The 24129-nt window shown below is 41.3% G+C and overlaps 1 protein-coding gene across 1 annotated transcript in view; it reads right to left on the bottom strand.

The window, feature by feature from the left end:
• Positions 1 to 5658: 5658 nt before the first annotated feature.
• The window catches only part of gfra3 (GDNF family receptor alpha 3), a 107380-nt gene continuing 88909 nt past the window's right edge, over positions 5659 to 24129 (bottom strand). Inside the window, exon 8 of the mRNA XM_033632747.2 lies at positions 5659 to 23081. Coding sequence (XP_033488638.1) covers positions 22866 to 23081 — 216 coding nt within the window. The 3' untranslated portion in view covers positions 5659 to 22865. The remainder of the gene's footprint in view (positions 23082 to 24129) is intronic.

Below are 24129 nucleotides of genomic sequence, written 5' to 3'. Positions count from 1 at the left end.
TTTAGATATCAGTGTGTTTTCATCAGTCCCACACTGACAGGCTCTATTAAAAACACCCTTGGACTCATTCTCGTCACAGTTTGACAGGAGTGATTCCCATGGCAAGCAGGATGATGAGATGGAGAGCAGACAGGAGTTAACACATATCCAATTTTAACATATTTTTACTGAGCTTGATTTATTTACTACATCAGGCTAATATTAACATGCAGGTTCTTAGCCTGCAAATGGAAACTGCAGGACAAATAATTTGCAGCATTGCAAGTGAACCTGCAAGCAGCATTTTTCTAAGTTTCTCACAGGCAGACTTTTTAGTGAGCTGAATGCGGGAATGAAGGTATTGTTACTGAGGCTTGGATCTTGCTGTATCAGGCCATTTGTATGGGTTGCAATCTGTCCTGTACTTAAAACAACTGCCTGAAGGAAAATCAATCTGCCTGTAAAGTCGATTCAAATTACAGCTATCCCCGCATGTAGTACGTGTGCATCATTATGTATGTGCATGCTTATTACTATGGCCATATGTTCGAGCAAAGGCCCTCCCCGGCAAGTGTGAATATCACTCTGCTGTTTGGAGTCTTGATTAATGCAGACTTTTTCAGATGCATAGAATTGTTCACTCCTCGTCGTCCATCTGTATGCACAACATGCAGCCGAACATGTTCAAAGCAACAGTTAGTGTGACTGTCAATCTCATTATCCCGCCGAGTGTAATAAATCGCTATCCTTGTATCTCCACGTTTTCAGCTTTTCAGTAAACAAAGAAAACAGCTTTATCTGATTCATGACACTGAGGGTTTTGTTTATCAGACGATAAAGGAATCAACTTTTTCTTTAGCTCATGTGAGAGTGTTAAAATCGCCACAATTTGGAGATAAAAGCTTTTCACACAAAACCATCAATACAGTGTTTCAAGTGATATATGCTGCTATAAACAAAGTGAATGTGGAGGAATTAACTTTAGTTTAAAAAAAGGGTTCACATAAACTAAAACGTAAACAAATTAAGTAATGTTCACTCCTTTATTAGCTATGTATTTGGTCTCCACCAACTCTTAAGGGAAATATCTATGTCTTTAGCTGTTTAATGCTCCACCATGTTCACCAGCTTGTCTCCACTGTGTCTGTCTGCTGTTTGCTGCTGAGCAGGGAGTGTACAGTGGCTTTATCAGAGCTTTTTCTCAGAAAACAGTTGCTGATAGGAGCGATTAGACTGAACTAAGCAAAGTTGTGGGCTGTAGAACCAAAACAATGAGCTGAGGGACACTAAATGTTTTGTAGAACTGAGGGAACCTGATGAAGTAAGTGAAAATTTTTGGGTGGTTTTGTCAATACAGGTCACCCCCAAATATTAACAGTTTGTAGTTTGTAAGTTTGTGTAATATCCTATGAAAAACCGCACAAGACAGTGGGTATGATATCCTACAATTTTGTGGTCCACAATGGTGTTAAGTCCCTAACCTAAAGTTACAGAGGTTAGGTTTAGGCAGGTAAAGTTAGATAGGTTTAGGAAAGATGGTGAGGATGTACCCTAAAATGATTCAAAGTTCACACTGATCCCAGTGCCCAACTCCTGGGGAAAGTCTTGGGGTAAATTCCTGTGTTTTAAGACACATCCACTGCACCAGCCTGCCTCCTAACTGGACCGCTTTGGTCACATGTTCACAGCCTTCTAAAGTGTGTGGGTTATGCACAAATTACTGGCTCATCATTATGTGAGATATATACGAATTTTGGTAAATTACTTTTTGTCGGAAAATGCACGAACAGTGCATGAGAACAGTCTGTATAGCGATTTATTTACGATAGTTAAAAGGCTTCAAAGAAAATCTCTATGGTCACCCATTTAGAATATTATCACTCCATTAAAGGGGCATTATTAGTGGTTTACATCATTGTAGATATGGGTTTGGATGGTCCTGCTACATGATTAGTATGTTCAGAATGCCATTATCAGTGCAATAAATGTTTGTTGGCATTTAGAGCTGTTTTGTCAGGTTTCACTTTACTTTTGTTTGACCCATACACCTCCCCAATCAAAGGCTGTAATTGGACCACCCCACTCTTTATACCAATGTTACATCAGTTGACTTCTTTTGTTGCCACATAACTTTAAATACAGTCAGCAGGACCCTTACATGTATGATGTTCCATCAATATTTATCCACTTATACGAGGCCGGGTCACGAGGGCAGCAGGCCAAGCAAAGCACCCCAAATGTCCCTCTCCCCAGCAACACTTTCCAGCTCCTCCTTGGGGACCCCAAGGCGTTCCCAGGCCAGATGAGATATGTAATCCTTCCAGCGTGGGTCTGCCCCAGGGCCTCCTTCCAGTGAGACATACCTGGAGCACTTCTAACGGGAGGTGCTCAGGAGCCATTCTGATCAGATGCCCGAACCACCTAAACTGACCCCTTTCAATGCATAGGAGCAGCAGCTCTACTACGAACACCCTCCGGATGTCGGAGCTCCTCACCCTGTCTCTAAGGCTGAGCCCAGCCACCCCCGCAGAGGAAACTCATTTTGGCCGCTTGTGTCTGCGATGTCATTCTTTCAGTCACTACCCAAAGCTCATGACCATAAGTGAGGGTTGGGATGTGAATGGACCTGTAAATCAAAAGCTTCGCCCTCCGGCTCAGCTCCCTCTTCACCACGACGGTCTGGCTCAGTGCCCGCATCACTGCCAACATCACACCAAACCGCCGATCTATCTCACACCATTCTAGTTCTCTCAAATTAACCTCAAATGAGAGAAATTTTAAATTCAAACTAATGACTGACTAATTGAAGATTCTGTGCTTTCTGGTTCCATTAAAAAAAAAAAAATTCACATGTTTTTAGGGGGTTGTTTGTTTTTAACTATGCCACTCTTGCCTGTCATTGACACAATTGCCAGCTTTTATTGTCCTCGAGGACCACAATGGAAATAAGCCTTTGGGCTTTATTGTGTATTTTAATCCTCAACGATTTTTAATTAATGTATATGAAACTGATCTGCAGTTACTCATGTATGTTTTTTAATTGTTGTCAAAATAAACCTACCTACCTACCCTCATTCACGAACAAGACCCCGTGACACTTAAAATCCTTTGCTTGAGGCAGTAACTCTCCCCCAACCTGGAAAGGGCAATCCACCGGTTTCTCGCAGAGAACCATGGCCTCAGATTTGGAGGTGCTGAGTCTCATCCCAACCACTTCACACTCTGCAAACCACCCCAGTGCATGCTCGAGGTCACAGTGTGATGAAGTCAACAGAACCACATCATCTGCAAAAAGCATGAAATTCTGAGGCCCCCAAACCAGAACCCTTCCTTCCCCTGGCTGTGCCTCAACTGGTAATGGTTAATGTTATCACTTAATTAATAAGCATTGTTAGTATTTTTTTTCTTATGTATTACACTAAAAAACACTAATAATGTTCATTTAATTGAGTGATAACAATCAGACCTAGTGCCACTGTAGTGGACACCAAGCATGAAACAGTTCAGGATAGATTTTTGGTCAGGCCATCAACAGATTAGCAAGACATGAGGGTTCAGCAGCCCATCTCCATTTGGTCAATGACACCTTTACAACCACCCAGTCACTCCCTCAGGGAGTGATGTCTTCCAAACCAGCTGTTTATTACAGCTGGATAAAAACATTTAGCAGTTTGTTGTATGACATAGACCCACTAACTCCAGTGGAAACCCATCTGTGGCAATACTTGATGCTGAGAGTAACTGTATAAAGAGCGAGAAAGTCCACATAGGGCAGGAGGGATAGGAGCTGGATGAGTCAAACGAAACCAGACTTTCACCAAGGAGACCACAGTTTGTGTTCCATTTGAAACCAAAAGTCAATGTTGAAAAAAAGTCAACTGTTTTTAAACATTGTTTAAATATGGTCGGTGCACACTGATGTTACTGACATAATATATTTACCTGTCATTACATTTTGTAACATAACAAACTTACTCATTTTAACCCTAAACATTTTTTTTCTAAACCTAACCAAGTACTTTTGTTGCCTCAGCCTAACTGCTAGTGTTTCACAACATTAACCATATGTTCCAGCGTGTTTCAGCCGTATGGCCTATGTGCCACTATGAGATGCTGAGAGTTGTAACAATTCATCTGTTCTGGAATGAGAACTGGTTTGTTATCACATCAGATGAACAGCACAGGAATTATAGACTGTCTTATTCATTATCCCCATATATATTTTATATTTTAGCAGACATAATAGTTGGATCATCATCATTTTGTAGAATCCTTGTAGTCAATGAATGCAGTTTATCATCCGTAGACATCAGCAGGTTCCTCTCTCTCCTCTGCCAGCCATCATATGTCTGCCTTCAGTAAAACAGGTGCTCAGATGGACTGAGGTCAGCCAAAAAATCTAATGTTTGCCCATAAAACCTAGCTGTATGTTAAGGATCATTACCCTGCCCATTATTATACCTGTATATTCACTTGTATCAGGGCAGACAGGATGTTTTTGTACAAACTAATCTGGGAAAATTGGCAGAAGTAAAAAAAAAAATCCTCTATTGTAGGGATAGTTTCTTATTTTTAATCCCACACTATGATTCTGTTGTCCATATATTTCTACATGTTTGTTTTCATTTAAAAGTATGTTTCCCTGTTTAGCACTGTGAGTGTAATTAGCATTTTACGCTCATGGTTTGTTAAAAAAATAACTAAGAAAATAGTTTAGGAGGCGTAAATGCTTTTTACAGCATTAACGTTACACCTTTTGACAAGCTCCTTAGTGCCTCAAGACTCTTTGAAAACAAAATAAACGTATCCTCAAACAACAGCTCATATGATATCCTACGAATTAGCGGCACAGGAATGATGTTACATACTTAACATAAAGATACTGTGGTTGGTTAGGTTTAGGAAAAGACAAATGGTGAGGTTGTACCTTAAAATGACTCAAAGTTCACACGGTTTTGCACACCGCTCTCCTCGGGAAAGTCCTGTGTTTTATGACCCCTCCACTACCCCAATCTGTGTCCAGACGGACCGCTCAGGACTGCTTCCTTCCTCCTGTCAGCGCTTCGGTTACATGATGGCAGCCTTACAAAATATGTGGCTCATGCAAGAATTACTTGCTTGTGATTTTGTAAGATATTTGCAAATTTTGGTGCATTACTTTTTGTAGGAAAACATGTGAGCAGAATAAAAAACAGTCAGTGAGCAGCTGCTGTGTAGAAAGAGCTACAAGTCCTACATTGTTTATCTGAAAGGGGGTGTGAAAAATCTTGAATAAAGCTAAAGGCAACACCCTTAACAAAAGTTGATTTCTCACCCAAAGTGCTAATCTCCAAAGCTAAGACTTGCCAGGCAGTATCTTTTTGGCCATTGTCTTTATAATGACAGGACTGTGGGTCATTTAGCTTGGGATATTTTTCTACCTCAACAAGTCTCTCCTTATCCATTCTTTGTCACACACAAGACAGCAACAGAGTTCTCTTTGCATCAGTGGTAAGGAGAGGAGTCGAGCTGCCGTAGGAGCAGAGAAAAACAGCTGCTATGCCACTGTGTTTTGGCCTTTACATTTAAATCCAATGTGCTGGAGTATGAAGCCAAAACAACAAGATGGAAGAAATGTTAATCTGCAGGTGAAATCTACAAGTCATTAAAGAAGAACAGACACACAGGAAGTCGAGGTAAGGAAATGTCAGCTTGTACATTTATTTTATTATACACAGGTGAACACAGCAGAGGCATGGAGTGTTTCATATCCCCTCGGGGGCACATTCAGCAGGGCAAAATGTCAACGAATGATCAGAAATAGAAATATTTAACGCGGGACCACATATATGCCCCCAAGAGATACAGAGTTTATCACCAACACAGTTTTAAACCAATCAACCACCGATCTCTATCAACTGGAGTTTACTTTTATTTATTTTCTATATTGGTGTGCAAGAGAGTCATGTGCCTAAGAAACAGTCAACGTTTCACCAACAGGCAGAAAGCACAGGACCAAAGGAGCATTGGGATGGATCACACACTAGAATGGGAGAGAGCAGGAAAAGCCCCGTGGTGATGTGACTCCCTCACTCTGGCACTGTACACGGACATGCTTTAGACAGGAAGTGTGTGGGGGGTGGGGAAGGATGGGAAGGGGGGTTAGTGTTTTCAGCCTCGGTCAGTGTTCTTTAAATGGAGTACATTTATCTCCACCTGCTTGTCTCCTGGGCTTTAGTTTGGAATTACCCAAAGGAAAGGTTTACATTTGACAGAATGAAAGAGAAAGAGAGATCCGTCCATTTCCACACAGAGGGATGAAAAAGCAGAGCAGAGTTCCCTTCAAGTGACAGCTCAATCCGCGTGGCTGTCTTCCCTTTAGAGAGACAACTTTTCATCGAGTCAGACAGTGCAGCCGCTCGCTCTGGAAAGCCAGTCTCATTTCTGAGTCTGTGACTGTGTGTGTGTGTGTGTGTGAGTGTGAGTGTCATCGGCTCAATCTCCATGACGATGATGTCCCATTCAGCCAGGCACCTGCCGGGATAAGAGGTGGGGGGAGGGAGGGGGGCTCAGTCAATCAGGGGGAAAAGAAGCATCAAAATGGCCGCCGCGCCCACGCCAGGTGGTGGTGTATTGAAAAGAATCAAACTCCCGAAGATTATTCAGCTCCATTTACCTTTTGGGATCACCCAGGGTGCAGCCACCTAGGTGAGACCGAGGTAACCATGGCAACGCATGCCGACAGTAACAAGCTTGTGCATCTGTGTTGGCAGGAAAAAAAATAACAAAAACATTCAGCTAAAGACTACAAAAACACTTTGTAGGAACACATCTGAAACACCATTTCATGTGCAGTAAAGTGGTTCTCAAAGAGTCCAGGAAGTCCCAGGAGTCCATGAGGGGATCCCAGGGGGGGTCGCAGAGGAAGCTCCAGGAAGTCCCAGACAATCCATCCACAAGATATTTAATTGTACAGGCATGATCCCAGTCACAGTGTACAAGAATGAGACAGTTAAATACTAGGGCTGTACCGAATGTTCCTTTTTTTTTTCATTTACATTTGAGGCTTCTATTGAGATTTTCATGCAAAGCTTCGAATGTCTGCCACCATATTTTATTATGTTGTCACATGTAAAAAAAAAAAAAAAAAAAAATTCCTTTTACAAAATCCTCAATTTGAATGAAGTGAGTAATTGGATATAATGAGTTGGTTTTTTGTTATTAAATCAACTTTGGTTAATAAATATAACTCCTCACTTTTGTGACAGAGTGCCCACCCTAAAGCACAGGCATAAACATAAAGTGATCTTTTATTTCTTAATGACTTCAGTAATTTATTATAATAGTGGTAGAGCCAAAATAGATTTTTCTGTTGCTGTCATTATACAAATGTAGCCTAATTTATGGCACTGTCGACACTCTTGACTGCAGTTAAAATGTTTTATTTTTGAAACCTTGGATTAAAGGATTACATTTCATTAGACAAAAATGTGAATTTTGGAACTGATTACATCTTTTTGTTTTTCAATTTATTTATTAATTTTCCAAATAATTTTTGACTTTTGGATTTTACAATGCTGTGGAGATATCGTAAATGTTTGGAATGTTTGGATCACACATGTCAGAAACAGTCCTACACAGCCACCACTAGAAACTCATTCCACAAATACAAAGAAAAATGTCACCAGTGGTTCTTTGGCGTGGACTGAAGCGCTAAAGCACCTCTGCCTCAGACAGAACTTCAAGGCCCCTGTGAATATTCTGAGGTTCTCCACTCCACTCCACTAAAATAAACTTCCACCTCCTGTTTAAAGTTGAATCTGACAGGCCTGCGGAGAATTTGGGGTGCTTCTCCTGGCCTTCTCACCTAGATGTGCTCTCATGTACTGACATTTGGCGTTGATGGATTTAACGTAATTTGATACTCCGGTACCCATAAAAGTACAAACTTTGGTATCCAACCCTACAGCTTAGTTCAGTTCACTGGGGACACAAAACCCTACATTAAAAAAGCTTTCAAACATGTCTTTCCAGAGTAAAACACTTTAAAACAGTGACTGTCAACCATGTTGCCCCCATGTGCAGAGAAATTTTACAGTAAGAGTTTAGGACAGGATAATGAATCTTTAAAGGCAACATTTTGGAAGAAATGATTAATAATGATTCATGTTTTAAGCAAAAGTTTAATTTAGAGGCATATTGACTCATCCATGGTATTACCTAGCATCATTCAAGCTTCACCCCCTAGCTTAAAAAATATAAAAACAATACAGTGCATATGGCACATCTAATGGTTTTATAAAGCAGTGGTTCCCACCTGGTTCAGCCACAAGGTCCAGATTTCTCCTTAGTCATTAGTTCAAGGTTCACACAGTGTAATATATTCAGCATCATACTTGCATTTGGCCATGTTGTCGAGCTAGTTTGCTATCTGTTAAGAAGCTGTCGCTCACACTACAACAGGAACTGGGAGCTCGAAATAAAAGCTCTGTGCTGCAAATTCACTGTACTTTAAAATAAAGTGTGTTTTTTTCTATAAACTTGACATGTTCACGAGTCACTTGTGGTCCATACAGAATGGGCCTGCAACCCAAGTTTGGACCGCGACCCACCAGTTGGGAACCACAGTTTTCTAGCACTATTTGACAAAGGCCTTTTAAAGATGGAACAGGTTCCCCTATGATTATCAGCCTAAGAACCTCTTTTAGGTACTGTAAAGCACCATTTTGCTCAGATTGCTTATAGTATTAGTGTAGCCTATTCTTTATATGCAATTGTGTAGAAATTCTGGGTTAAACAGAATGACTACACATGCAAAAGAAAAGAAGTTGCACAGCATTTGAATGTTGATTTAGAATTTGAACGTCAGTGAAGCTTCAAACTGTTCGGTACAGCCCTATTAAACACTAAATCAACAGCACAGACATTCTCATATGGATGTGGGCATTTGGTGTAATGCGTTCTTACCTTACCCATAATCCCATCAATGTTCCTTGTGGCTAAAGTGGTCATTGTTATGTAAAAGTTAAACAGTCTCACTTCATCTGACCAGCATGGCTTTCAGTGGAGCCAAATGATCTAAACGCAGTTCATAATCTGGTATACATACAGTAGGTCCAGTTTAATCAAGCTTAGCACGAAGAAGGAGTTGGGGAAAAAAGCTAACCTTAATGAGCAGTATTAAAACACACCTTTCAACAATTCCAAGCTGTCCTTTTATCATGTTTAACATGAACCAGCTTGTTCATGTAATCTTGGCAATGACTGCTTATCAAACAGAGTGGTATATCTCTGCAAAGCAACAGATGGTGTTAATGTGCGAATAGGTCAAGAAAACAATGTTGCACTTTCATTATAAGAATAGAAAACTGGATTCAATAAAATGTTACGGCCGAAATACATGGGAGACGCACCCATCTGCTGCAGCATGCCAGCAGTAGAGTGCGTCCATTATAATCAACTAAAGCTGCTACACTGACCATGGAAGCTGCGCTTGCTCATGCGGGCATTGCGTGGGTCCTCTCTATTTCTTCACAGCTGGTCTATTTTTTTTTTTTTTTTCTCTATGTGTGGCCCTGAGGCCCTCCATCAGGTCAAATTACAGAGAACAATGCACAGATAAACCTTGTGGTTGTTTTTTTTTTTAACATTTTACAACAATATCAATCAAATCAATGCATCCTATTGTTAAAATTATCTAGTTAATTAATTCAGTATCAGTTAAAGAGGCAACAGACAGCATCTTTTCCTAAATATATCATTATGAAAATAATGTGGGTTGCACAGGGTAGTGGCCACAGTAAAATCAGACTATCAGCGTTTACATAGGTTACTTAGTGGCTTTGCAATCTTTGCAATAAGCTTCTGCCACTGGTGCCGAAATTTCGCAAAAACATGACGCATTACGGCAGGAAACGCATCATGTATTTTGAAATTGGTCGGTCAGCCAATCAGGGACTGGAGCTGGTCCTTATGAGGAGTTGGGCATGAGATAGTTGAATCACAAGCACAATGGCAGACGAACAAAGTTTGGAGACAAGTGAAAAACGGCCTAGCAAAAGAAAACAAGCTCCTCTGTCTGATGAGGCAAAGAAGAGCAAAAAGGAGAGTGATAAAAGAAGAGGAAAAACAAGAGTAAACCTCAGTCAGGTGTTCAAGAGATGGAGGGAGCTCCGTGACCAAAGAGGCTTCAACGCCGGTGTCCAGCTAGCTTTCTTTCTAATGGATCAGTAAGTAACACGGCTAAATGTTAGCTAGACGAAAGAGGACTGTACTATACTGGCTGCTTGTTAATTCCTCGCTGGCCAGCATCGCAAATCGCCGCAACCAGGGACCAGGTAGCGAGTGTTGGTCAGCTGACATCCTCGTTGCCATTCTACGGCAGCCCTCTGACAGTGATACCCCCCTCCCTTCCTTCTGTTCTCTTCTCACGGAGGCAGCTATCGACGGACATCGCCCAGCTAAGTTACGTCCAGCTAAGTGAACACTGGACTTTGTTTTCCATTCAATTTGAGCTCCAACCGGCCGCATCCTTTCCATACGGTACCGTTTATTCTAGAATCGGCACTGTTTACATGCATATTGGTATAATTCCACTGTGTCTACTGTTGTTTGTACTGATACTGTACATATTGGTATAATTTACTGTGAGCTGTTTGTACTGGTACTGTGCATTCTGGTATAATTATTTGCATTACTGTTTGTTTTTTCTTCAGATAAATTGGATAATTGTTGCCCGGTCTCTTTACTCATTTATTTAGTAGTGTCCACACACCTTCTCATTCTACATATACATAGAGGTATCCGAATCCTATCTGTTGCCTCTTTAAGGTAGTCTACACTTTCAAACCCTGCACAACCAACTGCGTTATCACTTGGCATAACTTAATATGCACAAAGTGAAGTTGGAAGCAACCACATGCTGCAAAGACTGAGTCTGCCTGTGTGATGAGTTGCGTCTGTGCCCCATGTATTTTGGCTGTAAGAAACATTCCGTCCACATTCCAGATCTGGTCACCCCACAGTGAGGACAGTATGATTCAGATGCTCCATACTGATGTCTATCTGTCACATTTCTATGCTTCATAAACTCCACTTGTGATAATGAGTCAGTTATTTTGTTATTTAAATTGTGTTTTTTCAATGTTTGATGAAGTTAAACTGGTAGGTGTCCCCTGCTTCCAGTCTTTTTACAAGACTAAACATGTAAACTGTTGCACAAAGAGGAAATTAATATTCTATGAAAAAAAAAGTACATAGCTTAAAATGTCAGCCAGCCGCTTCACATGTAATGTTAAAATACAATATAAACATCAAATATCAAATGATCATTTCACCCAAATGACCAAAAATAAATAAAAAAATAAATAAATTATAGGGTAATAGGATCACTGTAAGCAAAAGATATCTGACATTTAAAGAATAATAAAAGAAACAGATGGTTTAACTTCATGTTTTAAAGTCTGATGATTTTCCAAAATAATCAGACTTTTTTTTTCCTTCAATAGACAATTGATATTGCATTTTGAAACAGTATTATTTCAATGCCAAAATTTATTGGCTGAACCACAAAGGTTGTGTACAATTCTGCGTCACGTACATAAAATAAAACGACACTGAGCAAATGCTGACTCAATTAGTTAGTTATCAGCTACCTTAAAAAAATGTAAACGTGTATGATATACCTTGAACAATATTTTTGATGCTTTACCCTGCCATCAAGCAGCTCTTTCCTTTGGGGAACTGAAGACATTATTTCACATCCAGACGCCATTCACAAAAACAGTAATGTTACATAGCAGAACATGGGAGTTGCTGGTCTACCACTGCTTTGATTGGTTAGTGTGTAGGATTAAGCAGAGAAGATATTCCAAATACAGCGTACACTTAACTGCAAATAATTTTTGTAGGTGGCAAAAACTTGTTTGCTGCAGCCCCGTCCACAGCAGTACATTGCTTAGCTTCCGTGCCATACATTTGGTTTATCAAAGACACTAGCAATGCAACACAGGTACTTAATGTTACAATTATGGCTGAAAATGGCAACAGAAATAAACAAGTTTGCCGATTTCACATGTATTCACAGGTGAAACAAATCGCCAGTTGTCCACTTGGAAGTGACTTTTGCTGTTAGTGCAACGTTACGGTGATTTGGTCTTTTCACCTCGATTATATTGGAGTGCATGCTGGAATCTCAGAGACAAATATAAATATAAAAACTCGGGCAAATAAAACCTAAAGCATCTGAATGAATACATACCACTGGAGGTCTTTTTTTTTTTTTCTTATCATTTTAGCATTTAGTAAAAAGTGCCCCCTCGCCCCTCCCACACACACACACACACACACACACACACACACACACACACAGTCTCCTCTCAGTACAAGCTCTTGTATTGTGATGTCAGCTCACCTCTGTGCTTCTCTGACAGACTCCTGACTGTATCATGTTGCTCACTGGTGTGAGAGAGCAACTCTGGCAAGAAGCATTAAAGCAGATGCTCCATCACCAAAGCTGTTTTAAAAAACAGCATTAGCATGTTTTAGAGGGGACTCTGTCTTTAATATTCCTTGAACCCGGTGTAATAGACTGAAAGCAGGGATCCAAACAGCAGAGAGAGTCAAGGGCAAAAGCTGCAGGAATTCAGTTTAGCGACTGTGACTGTGTGTTTGTGCATCTTTGTTTATCTGCATGCATGACTGAGAAATGGCAGCAAACGAGCGCGTGCGCGCGTGTGAATTAGAAATCGAAAGAGAGGGACAGAGGCTGTGTGTGTGTGTGTGACTGTGTGTGTGTATTTGAGTGCCGATGCGTCAGGACCTACAGAGTGTGAAATGGAGCAGGGAGGTTCAGGCTTCAGCCGCGACACACTGCAACACACACACACATCTCTCTCTCTCTGTTTCTATCTCTTGCTCTCTCGCCCCGCCATCCTCTCCTCTCTGCCTTCATTTTCCTCCCCTTCCCCGCTTTTCCCACTCGCATTTTCATCCCCTTCCTCCTCATTTTCTCCTTCTGCTCCTTCCTCCCTTTTCTCCCCCCTCTCCCTCCATCTCTTCAACTTCCTCTGTATCTCTCCGTCGCCGCTTTATTCTGCCGCTTTATCTCTCTGGATAAAGCTCTCCCTGCTGTGGAGTTTGTTTTTCCCCCTGCTCTGCCTTTATCTTCCATTTGGATGCCGCGTATGTGCAGTAGCATGGAGAGAGACATAGGCAGAGAGAGAAAGGAGCGAGACAGCATCCCCATGTCAGGCCAATGATGGATTAGAATACTAAAATACTGGAGAGAGAAAGCAGACACACTAGACGTTCAAATCTGACATGGTGTGTGTGAGCGTGTGTGCATGCACGTGCTTTTGTGCGTGTAAATCTACTGCACGGTAATAGAACAATAAAAAGAACGCTTCTTTCCAAGCACACGCACACACACACACACACACACACACACACACACACACACACACATCTTTCTTCTCTGTTCCTCTCTCACCCCGGAGGCTCTCTCTCTCCCTCAGCTGATTTAACGCATGGCTTCTCTGCTTGTTTATTTCAGTACATATTAATGTAAATCACCAGTGTCCACTCCCTCCTTTCTCTCCCTCTGCTGTCTCCCTCCCTCCCTCTGTCCATCCCTCTTGTCGTCCTGCCACCGAGTGTCGGCCTGACGACAAACAGCCGAGACAACAATTAAAACGAACAACGGGTTCCGGTAAAAGGCCGCCGCTCCGGCCACGCCAATCAGACGCCCGCCCTCCCCTGCTGATCTCAATTAACCCCCACTATTGGGTGGGAGGAGGTGGGGGTGCTTGGGGGGTTCTGACCTGGCTATCTAATTCTATGTAATGCAGAGGAGGATGGATGGAGGGAGTGATTCTGAGGTCAGAGAACTGCTCGTTGCCTTTTGAGCTCATTTACTGTATACTGTGTACACTATTGGCTCACTTTTGTCAAATTTAGAAGAGAATGGCCTTCCTGTTAGACACAGAGCTCAGCAGCCAGTAGATATAGTGCAATGAGGAAGTATTCAGACCACTTCACTTATTATATGTTGTTGTATGACTCCTTTTTTACATTCACTTATTGTTGTTTCTACAGATTGATTAGTGTCCACCTGTGGTCAATGCAATTGATTGGACATGATCTGGGAAAGGCACACGCCGGTCTATAAGGTCTCATAGCTGACAATACATAAACCCAAGTCATGAGGTTGACAGAACTGTCTGTAGAGTACAGGGACGGCATTGCAGGGTTTCCCAGACATTCATTTATTTGTGGTGGCCTGCCAAGACTTCTACATCTGGCGCAATGTATTGATTTTCTTTCATATTGGTTCATTGCACCACACTCTCAAAGCACAGGGTGAACTCTGGGCACAGACGCAGCAGAACGCTAGGCGCAGGGAAACTTAACCATTCATTGCACTTGGTCTAAAAATCTGCATTCACTCGCCTCTGCTCTGCAGCAGCTGCTCCTCTTATCCGTCAACCTGATCTGATCATCTCTGACCGTATCGACTGATCAATTATCCACCCCATGACTCAAACTCCACAGCCTGCTGCTGAGGAAAAAAGAACTTGTGAAGAGTTCTGCCTGCACTGAGTTTACTGATCTACAATAACCTCTGAACTTACAGGGGGACACAATAATGAAAAGGGACACATACACAAGAAAAAGTGGCTGATCCTCCCCATTATCAGTTACTGCCACACATATATTCTAATTCTGTGAAAAACACTGGGATTGTGTCAAGGCACAGATCTGGGGAAAGCTCCAACAGAAATTCCTCTGCATTAAAGGTTCACAAGAGTACTTGTATTAAATGTCTTAAATGGAACAAGTTTGGAACAACCAGGATTCATCCCAGAGCTGACTGCGGGGCCAAAGTGAGCAACTGGGAGAGAAGGGCTTTTGTAAGAAAGGTGACCAGAGACCCGATGGTAACTCTGGCTGAGCTCAAGAGAGCCTGTGTGAAAGGACGACCAGAGGGACGGACAACCATCACTACAACACTCCACCGATCTGGGCTTTATGGCAGAGTCGTCAGACAAAAGTCTCTCCTCCGTGAAAGACACATGAAAGCACCTGAAGGACTCTCCGACTGTGAGAAACCAGATTCTCTGGCCTGATGAAATCAAGGTTTAAGTGTTTGGCCTCAGTTGTGTCTTGAAGAAACCCAGCAACATTTATTACCTGTCAAGTACCATCCCAGTGGTAAAATATGGTGGTGGCAGTCTCTACTGTGGTGATGTTGACAGAGTACAGAGATATCCTTCGTGCCTTCATGAAAACCTGATCCATAATGATCAGGACCTCAGACTGGGCAGAGGGTTCACCTTCCAACAGGACAATGACCATAAGCACAAAAACAAGATGATGCAGGAGTAGCTTAGAGACAACTCTGTGAATGTCTTTGAGTGGCCCACCCAGAGTCCTGACTTAAACCTATTTGAACATCTCTGGAGACACCTGACAATGGTTCACTGTCCACTGCTGGTCCCCATCCAACCTGACAGAGCTTGAGAGGATCTGCAGCGAAATGGTAGAAATTGCAATCCAGGAATGCAAAGTTTGTCAAGTCACACCCATAAAGACTTGAGGTTTTTCTTTTTAAATCAATATGCAATAATTTCTAAAACTCTTGGCTTTGTCATTTGGGGGTATTTAGTGAGGATTGATGAGGGGAAAAAAATAATTCTAATGATTTTTGCATAAGGCTGGAACATAACCAAATGTAAAAAAAAAAAGTTAATGTAAAAAAGTAGTCATGGCACATCATGTCAAGTCACGTACATATTGTGACGATGCCCAACCATGATTCTTTTCCGAAACCTATCCTAACCGGCACTGGTGCTACTGAACCGTTGTATGAGGGTTGGTTCGTATCAAGTCGTGCTGCACGATTAATCTAATCGCAGTTGTAATCGCAATGTCAGGCTGTGCGATTACATAACCACATAAAAGGCTGCGATTTGCGATTCAATGTAAATAAATGTTAACGTGTGTGCCTGTGAACGTGACTACCTCTGCTGTAGTGTGTGGAGTTTGTTGACATTACGCCCACAAGTTATCCTGGTGTGTGCAGTACCTATGTACGTGTTTGACTGTGCATAACATCAGTCTTTTTATAATGTAGGGGAAACACTGAATCAGGCAAGAACACTCATGATACCATTTATGTATTGTATTGTAATCGTAATCGCAAATTGCAATATTGTCCACTCATATCGCAATCGCACATTTTTATCAAATCGTGCAGCTCTAGTATCAAGCACTCTCTACAATCAAAACATATTTTCAAACACGTCTTAATCCCCAATCGCTGCCCTTTCCCAGTTCAAATTACCCTATTTGAACTCACTGGTGTTATACCACATCAAATAAAATTCTCAGACAGAGCTTAACCCCAGGCTTGATATGACTTCCAACATGCTGCACCAGTTTACTTCGCATTTGGTTTGAAGACACCTTTAAGAGTGCTACACAGCCTGAGAGGAAGGGCGCAAAACTTACTCATGTATCAGCACAGACTGCTGACTTGAAAACTAGAATTACTACCTGGCGACTGCATGCCTCTGCAAACCCATCAAGTTGCAGTTTCATAGTTTATATCCATGTCTATGAAAACATGGATACTTTACACACATCTTACCTCCTAATGCACAGGAGATCTATGCAATATGCACAGTTTAAAGGTGGGCACCCAAGATTAGAGTCACCAACTCAGTATCTGACCATCTCTCCATCTGTTCTTGAGATATGATGTTGAATAATGGCCAGAAAAGTGTTTTTGCAGAACATTATGATGTCAGAGTGAAGTTGTCCTTTGTCTTTTTGGATATAAAATGTCATCACTTCACCATTTTATACTATTAGACATTTGTTTGAAATTTTGTAATACTTAGCATAAGAATTCTTGAGTTATGACCAAACTAATATTTTTCAGATATTTTTTGATTGACCTTAACCTTCAACCGCTAAATTCTAATCAATTCATTCTTGAGTCCAAGTGGATGTTTGTGCCAAATTTAAGGAAATTCCCTCAAGGCCTTCTTGAAATATAGCATTTATGAGAATGCAACAAACAAGGTTACAGTGACCTTGACCTTTGACCACCAAATTCTAATCTGTTAATCCTTAATTTAAGTTGGATTTTTGTGCCAAATTTGGTGTTGTTTTTTAAATATCTTGTTCACAAGATATGAGACAGATGGAAGGTCACAGGGACCTTTGACCACTAAAATCAAATTAGTTCATCCTTGAGTCTGAAAAAATATAAATAAATAAATCAAATTGCTCAAGGTGTTCTTAAGATATTGCAGGTGACAGACAACCTGAAAACATAATGTCTCTGGCCACGGCTAATGCCTGCAAGGAGGTATAACTAGTACATAATGTGGATGAAACTATTTACTTCTTTATTACATAATTACATATGTTTCTGTCACATTTTAAAGTTCATTGCAAAAAAAAAGCAGTTCTTATAAAACTGTAGCAAATTTGGGTATTTTAGGTTGTGTTAATCATATGAAACATATACACCCTGTAGAGGCTGAAAAAAGGGGAATGTGCTGTGGAAAAATTGTGTCTCATCTCACTGAACTGGCAAAAATCCTTTCTATAAACTACAGTGTGTGTTTATAATAAAGGAACTCGTCACCCAGTGTAACAGTGTGACTCACTGATGTGTTCTGTAGCAATAATGGAGCTCTATGGCACAGAGGAAGAAGATAAATCAGGCTTTGATACACACACTTGCTAGGAGGGTCAGTTCATTGTTGGTGTGTGTCTGCACATGGGGTTTATTGACAGTCAGAAAAATGTAGAATTTCACACTACTTCACACTAAATATTTCTTCAAGGTTGAAGCTGACACCAATTGACTTCAGTCTGATGTTTTAAGGTGTGTTTTGTGTGTGTGTGTGAGCTCTCTGATGATCCCCTGTAAAGCTTAATGAAAACACTTCGTTTGCAGTCATTACTATGAATGACTGTAATCAGTATCTTCTGTTAGATGACGGTGCCTGATTGTTGTTTATGACTCTTAGTTAATACTTTGGCAAACTCCTGCTCACAGAACATCACTGTTTACTGTTGAGCCTGCTAAATGTTTAAAGAAGCGTCTCAGGTGAGCCAACAGAGCTTTACTCTGTCTCTTATCGCTGCTGCGCTGATTGACAGACGCTTTGTCTGAGGGGTGTGTTTAGACAGAAAGGCCTTTGAGATTGTGTGTGTGTGTGTGTGTGTGTGTGTGTGTGTGTGTGTGTGTGTATTTCACTGCAGTTGCACGCAAAAGTGGTGCCTGAGGAAAGAGAAAGGGAGGTCAAAGTACACTGCAGACCTGTCACCTCTCTTTCTATCTCTCTCCTCATCCTTTCACTCCCTTTACAGTTTGTTTCCTCTGTGGCTTCACAAAGTATACCTTCTCTTTCTCCTTCCGTCCTTTTTGTTCACCCCCTCCTCTTTTCTTCTAGGTGTCCATTTTGTCCTTCTCCACCTTATTATTCTTCCCTTCTTTGTTTCTGCCTCTCTTGTGTCTCTCCTTCCCCGTTCTCCTTTTCTGCCTTTTCATTTTTCTTTCATTCTTTTTTCCTTGCTGCCTTCTTTTTTTCCTCCTCTCTTTCATTTTTTGTTTCCTCAGTTTGTCTCCCATTCTCTCCATGCTTTCCATTCACGTATTTCTGTTCTCTCCTTTTCTCTCTTTCCTCTTCGTCTTGGTGTCTTTACAGTCCCCCTTTCCCATCTTTCCCTCCTCTGTCTCCATGCCCTCCACCATCACTGGCGCCCCTGCAGATGGAAGTTGATTTTACACGTTCCAAGAAATAGGAAAGGAACGAGAGAGAGAAAAAAAATTCGTGTCAGCAAAAGATTTATAAGACATAGAAAATCAAGAGCCGGCGATTCTCTCTGCTATGTTTGTGCTCCAGGGTCTTTTCTGTTCTCGCTATAGCGCACTATTTCTATCACTGCCTGATACCCCCCACACCCCAAAACACACATTCACACACACACTCCTCCCCCCAGGAGTCTGTCAGATGATAAAGAGATGTTGTCAGGGACTGATTATTAGCCTCCCAACTAAAAACAAGTAAAACATCAAACGCACAAAGACCACACGGGGACTTGGCCTTATTTTTTTCCCCTAATTTCTCCTCCATACATCTCTCTCTCTCCCACTCCATCTCTAACTCTCTTCATTTTGTCTCTGTGTCAGCGTCAGAAGAAGCGTGTGTTTTTCGCCTGCTGGGGAGCTATTTGATTTGTTCTGCCGTTTTAGAGCTTATATTGTTTCTGGTGTGTTGTTTTTATTATGACGGCTTTATTCATATCGGTGCCTGTGGCAGCTCGGGTCCCGGTCCTGAGTCACCGGGGAGGGAGATAGGGACGGGGATAGAGCAATAAAGCAAGAAAGAGCTGCATCGGCTCAATACATGGCAGGCAGTATGTGTGCAAATGCATGTGTGTGTGTGAGTGTGTACAGTATGTGTGGCTCTGCTGACGTGGGTGGGAACGCTGAAGTGCAAGACTCAAATTATAACAAAAAGCTTTACCCAATTTTCTTTGCAATCTCTCTGCCTGATCCCTGCATGTACGCACGCACGCGCGCACACAAACACACACATCACACACTTGGCACTTGATGTTCATTAAACAATGAGAGACAAGTGTGTAATTTGTCATTCAGCATGGCTGTAGAATAGGGACGGCGGCAGGGAGAAGAGGATCACTCCATTCATCACCATGATAAAGTTAGACTGATGCATCATATATCAACGCCCCTTCCCCCCTCAGTCATTGTTAGGATGACCCATAGACAGGTGAGTCGCAACCAGTGGGACAAATCATCATCCATCAAAGAGTTCAAAAAACAAACAAATAAACAAAACAAAAAGAACAAGGTCCGACTGCAGCCGTCAGGCATTTCTGTATGTGTGGGGTGTTCAGTCTGCTGTAACACTCAGATCCTTTGTTTGTCCTGTTTGCTGACCCATCATCTGCTTTGACTCCAAAACCATGTAATACACTGTGTGTCTGTGTGTGTGTGTGTTTTTCTCGTTTTTAAAATAGAAAATATCCATAACATTAAAATAACCAATAACCAAAGGAATTGGAGTTTGAACACCCTCATCTTTGCGTAGCTGCTAATGAATATTTTTAGCAGGCTCTGGGTTGTTGGATGTTAATTATTTTGATTGTGTTTCCTATGAAAAGTAGCTATTGGTTGATTTGTGAGTAGCTTTAAATCAAAAACAATCATAAAAGAGATGTTCGTCTGTCCAGCTTTTCCTTATCAACTTAACTAGCTAATCAGTCCCTCCAGGATGTTGTGCTCGCAACAGTTAACACAAATTCAGCCAATCTCTATGAATTCTACGCAACCTTGTAATTTTGTCCAATCACTGCAACTTTACAGCAAATTTGACTATTTAAAACCCTCCTTTCCCCCTTCTCTCTGTTTATCATGAGACTACTGCTGTGCCTGGGACAGAGCATAGACTGTATAAATAATGGACGTAGCTACCATGACAGCACCTATTGCTTTGTGGACTGCTGTTCTGAAGCCTCGAGTCTGGCATTTCAGCCATCACCTGCTTGGTTTTTTGGAGCCAGAAGTGACAACTGGATAAGAGGTTGGAGCTGTGAAGGAGCGAGGGGTGGACATGACTCATAGACTGTGGAGACGCCTCACAGCCAGTCACTCAAGTGGCCCCACCCTGACATATGTATGCCTTTGGGCCTTAACGAAATGTAAACAGGTGAGTCATATAAAAATTGACCCCCTGTACAGTTGTCATGATTATTGAAATCAGCTATAGAGACCAAAACCATTTTTGTACCAAGCTGTGAACATGTTGGACATTCTAATATGGGGCTCTGTGAGGATTTACTCTGTTTTTCAGCCATGGGGGTTGCTGCTTGAGACACACATACAATGACAGGGTTAACTGTAAACTGTTAACTTTTCACCCAGCTAATGTAACCCAATGTTTATTAATGGATTTAAGGACAGAATTGAGCCATTTCCATGTTGGTGGGAGATTGCTGGTACCGTTTAAGACTCAGTGTTGGATGTTAGCCACTGCTACTGTGTTAGCTTGTGCTAACTGGGCAAAGAGACAGACAGAGGAGGAGGATTGTAGCAAATGGAGATGGTTTTTCAGTGCTACTTCAATACATTCTAATTCTGTGGGAAACACTGAATGCTCATATCAATAGTCCCTGCATGGCTACTATTTTTTACAGTTTTCACTTGCTCCTGCAATTTCATTGCAAAAAAACAAAACAAAAAAAACACCTAAAAATATTGCAACATGCATCACAAGCCCGCGAAATCCTGGAGGGACTGTCTGAATTCATTAGCATGCAACATTTGTTTTCTCTATGGCAACACAACATGTACCAATGTTTTCAGATTTTCTTTTTCTATGTTGTAATATAACAGAAAGCCAAAAGAGTCCCTCAGTTAAAATAGGCCAAGCTCAATTGGTGAATAAATAAACTAATATGTTGCATATGTTGTGTAAGGTGCTTGCAGCCTGACACGCTATGTTTGTTAGCACTGAAATTCTTTAGAATGGAGAAGTATGTTATGATAAGGTAGTTAATGCACTGTGTGTGCAGAATGGGAAAAAGAGGAAAAGACAGTTGTTATGACTGGGAGAGTTCACACATTATTCTAATGCTGCATTTCCACTGCACGGTACGACACGGCTCTACCCTACTCGACTTGCCTTTTTTTGGTTTTCCATTAGCAAAAGTTGTGGATACTACCTGGTACTTTTTTGGTCGAGGTTCCAGCTGAAACCAAAGGGTGGAGTTAAAACACTGCAGTCCACCAATTGGTCAGAGAGAATCATCAATGGTGCCACATGGGACATCTTACTCAAACCTGCCACTTTAGCCAAGCTACTATCATTAGCTGCCGAAGGCCTACACCACATTGTACAGTTGACGAAGCGCAGATATCCCCGTGTTGCCAATCAAAAGGGTTCGGCAACTTGAAGAGGATGACATGGCAGTTTCCTATGATGCCCCTATGGCGATCAGCTGATACTGAGGGGATGCTACCCACGGTGAAAAACATAACAGAGAAAAGGACCAGGTACCAAAAGTAAGCTGAGTCAAGTCAAGTCCAGCTGAACTATGCAGTGGGAATGAAGCACCAGTAGGTTCCCTCTAATTACATTGTTTGCACACTAGATGGATGGAAATGTAGCCTAACTAGTTTACTACTTTTATTATGGTACATGGTTTATTTGTAGCCTTTTATTAACAAGTTAAACCAACTGTGAGTTAGTTATGCAGCTCTTTTTTGAATAGTTTATAATCTAAATATAATGTATTTTATTGTGCTGAACTGCCAGCGAGTGCAGACATTTTGGCACCAGTTTGTGGACACTTGGTTGTTTCTTTTTGGCAACTGGGAGGTATCATTGCTGTCAGAAGTGTATATTCACCACTGATGATTAAAATTAGGACTCAGCTGCTTGCAATTACTTTCTGTTCGGTATGACAAGCCAATATTTCATGCTACTAACACACCTTTGTGTGCCAATAACCGAGCAAGCCACTTAAATTAACATGTTTTTTCGGGACCTACGACAGCAACAGATACATTGGCAGCATGTGAACACCTACCACACTTAGGTCTTTTGTGCTCCCAGGACATTAATACACCACTGCAGCGGCAGTCAGACCATGTTGAACAAAGTGCCGTTTTCAAAGGAGGAAAGGAAGGAAGCAAGGACAGAGGTGAGGAATCAAGGGGATGCTACTGACAAACGTGAAGTCCATTTCTTCACTGTCTCCTAGAATTTTACAGCGATCAGTCCAGGAGTGTTGGCAGGTCCATCATATGTGAGTGTGCATGTATGTGTGTGTGTGTGTGTGTCTTCTCTATATCCTCTGTTCTACCCCCAGCTGAGGGAGGCAGACAGAAGCAGAAGGAGCAGTAGTATGACTTTCGGAGGGCCGGTGGTGAGGGATGCAGCCCCACCTGTCCCGGAGGAGCCCAGGTTGGAAACGGTGGCCCTCTCCGAGTACAGCGGGATGACGTCAAACTGGCCACCTTCATCGCCCTCCTCCTCTGTCTGTGTCAGTTCCTCCTCTTCCTCACTCTCCACCACCTGACAGGGAGGAGACAGTGTTAGTGAAAACTGTTGGGGCATTTGTGCCAGGCACTTTCAAAATTCAAAATTTGTATTACATAATTTTGAATAGAATATAAAGTTTTAAAATTGAACTTGAATGTTAAAATTGAAGATTTTATGCTACGCACATTCAGTAAGTTTGTTAAAAGATGGTAATTCTTATTTTTAGATTACAATTTTGAGTTTGTTTTTTAGACTGATTTGATCAAACTGAATTTGTACTAAATAATCCAGATATGAAATGAACTTTTGTTTTAAAAAATAACAAAGAAAATAATTCATTATATTGATGGTGTGAGACAAATTCATTTCTCTCAAGACAGTGTACTCAAGCACTAAAAACAAACAAACAATAGTTTACAATAGTTTCAAGCAAGACATCTTTCATTTCTTAAACAGATACTTAATTCTATGAAAGCAATAAGTGGTGCATGGTGTGAAGCCATTTTTAGGGCTGGTCAAAGTATTTTTGGGGCCATAGACAGACTTAATTTTCCACCCAACTCAACGTTAAAATCACAGAAGGAAGGAGAATAAACTATCATGATAAAATAAGCAATCAGTAGACTTTTTTGCATGTAATTTGTATTTTGTAATTTGCATGGGAGGTGCATTATGAAGAAAAGCCTTAATTAAAACAAATGACTTCATGGTTTTGATTTCATTGTTTGGCGGCAGACATTTAGTTACCTAATCCTTCGAGCTATGTTATGCTGTTATTTTTATGCAGCCCAGCCCACTATATATTGGCATTATGTTCATACTGGAAATTTGTTAATATTGGACGATTCGATGTGATTTACATGCCAACAATCAGTGCCAATGCAGGATATTCAGTCACAGACATTTGGATCAAGGAATTGACCATTTAGAGCAGATTTTTTTTGGAAAGGCTCTGCTCTTTAAGGGAGCTATCAAAGAACCCAAGCAGCAACAAGGATTCTTTTCCCCTCAACAAACATGTGCATGAACATTACATCTTTTTCAGTTGGATAAATGAGGAATGATAGTTTGCATATAGACT

This window comes from Epinephelus lanceolatus, chromosome 7, assembly GCF_041903045.1.
Source record: "Epinephelus lanceolatus isolate andai-2023 chromosome 7, ASM4190304v1, whole genome shotgun sequence".
Classification (NCBI taxonomy): domain Eukaryota; kingdom Metazoa; phylum Chordata; class Actinopteri; order Perciformes; family Serranidae; genus Epinephelus; species Epinephelus lanceolatus.
This window is presented reverse-complemented; position numbering and strand designations above follow the sequence as displayed.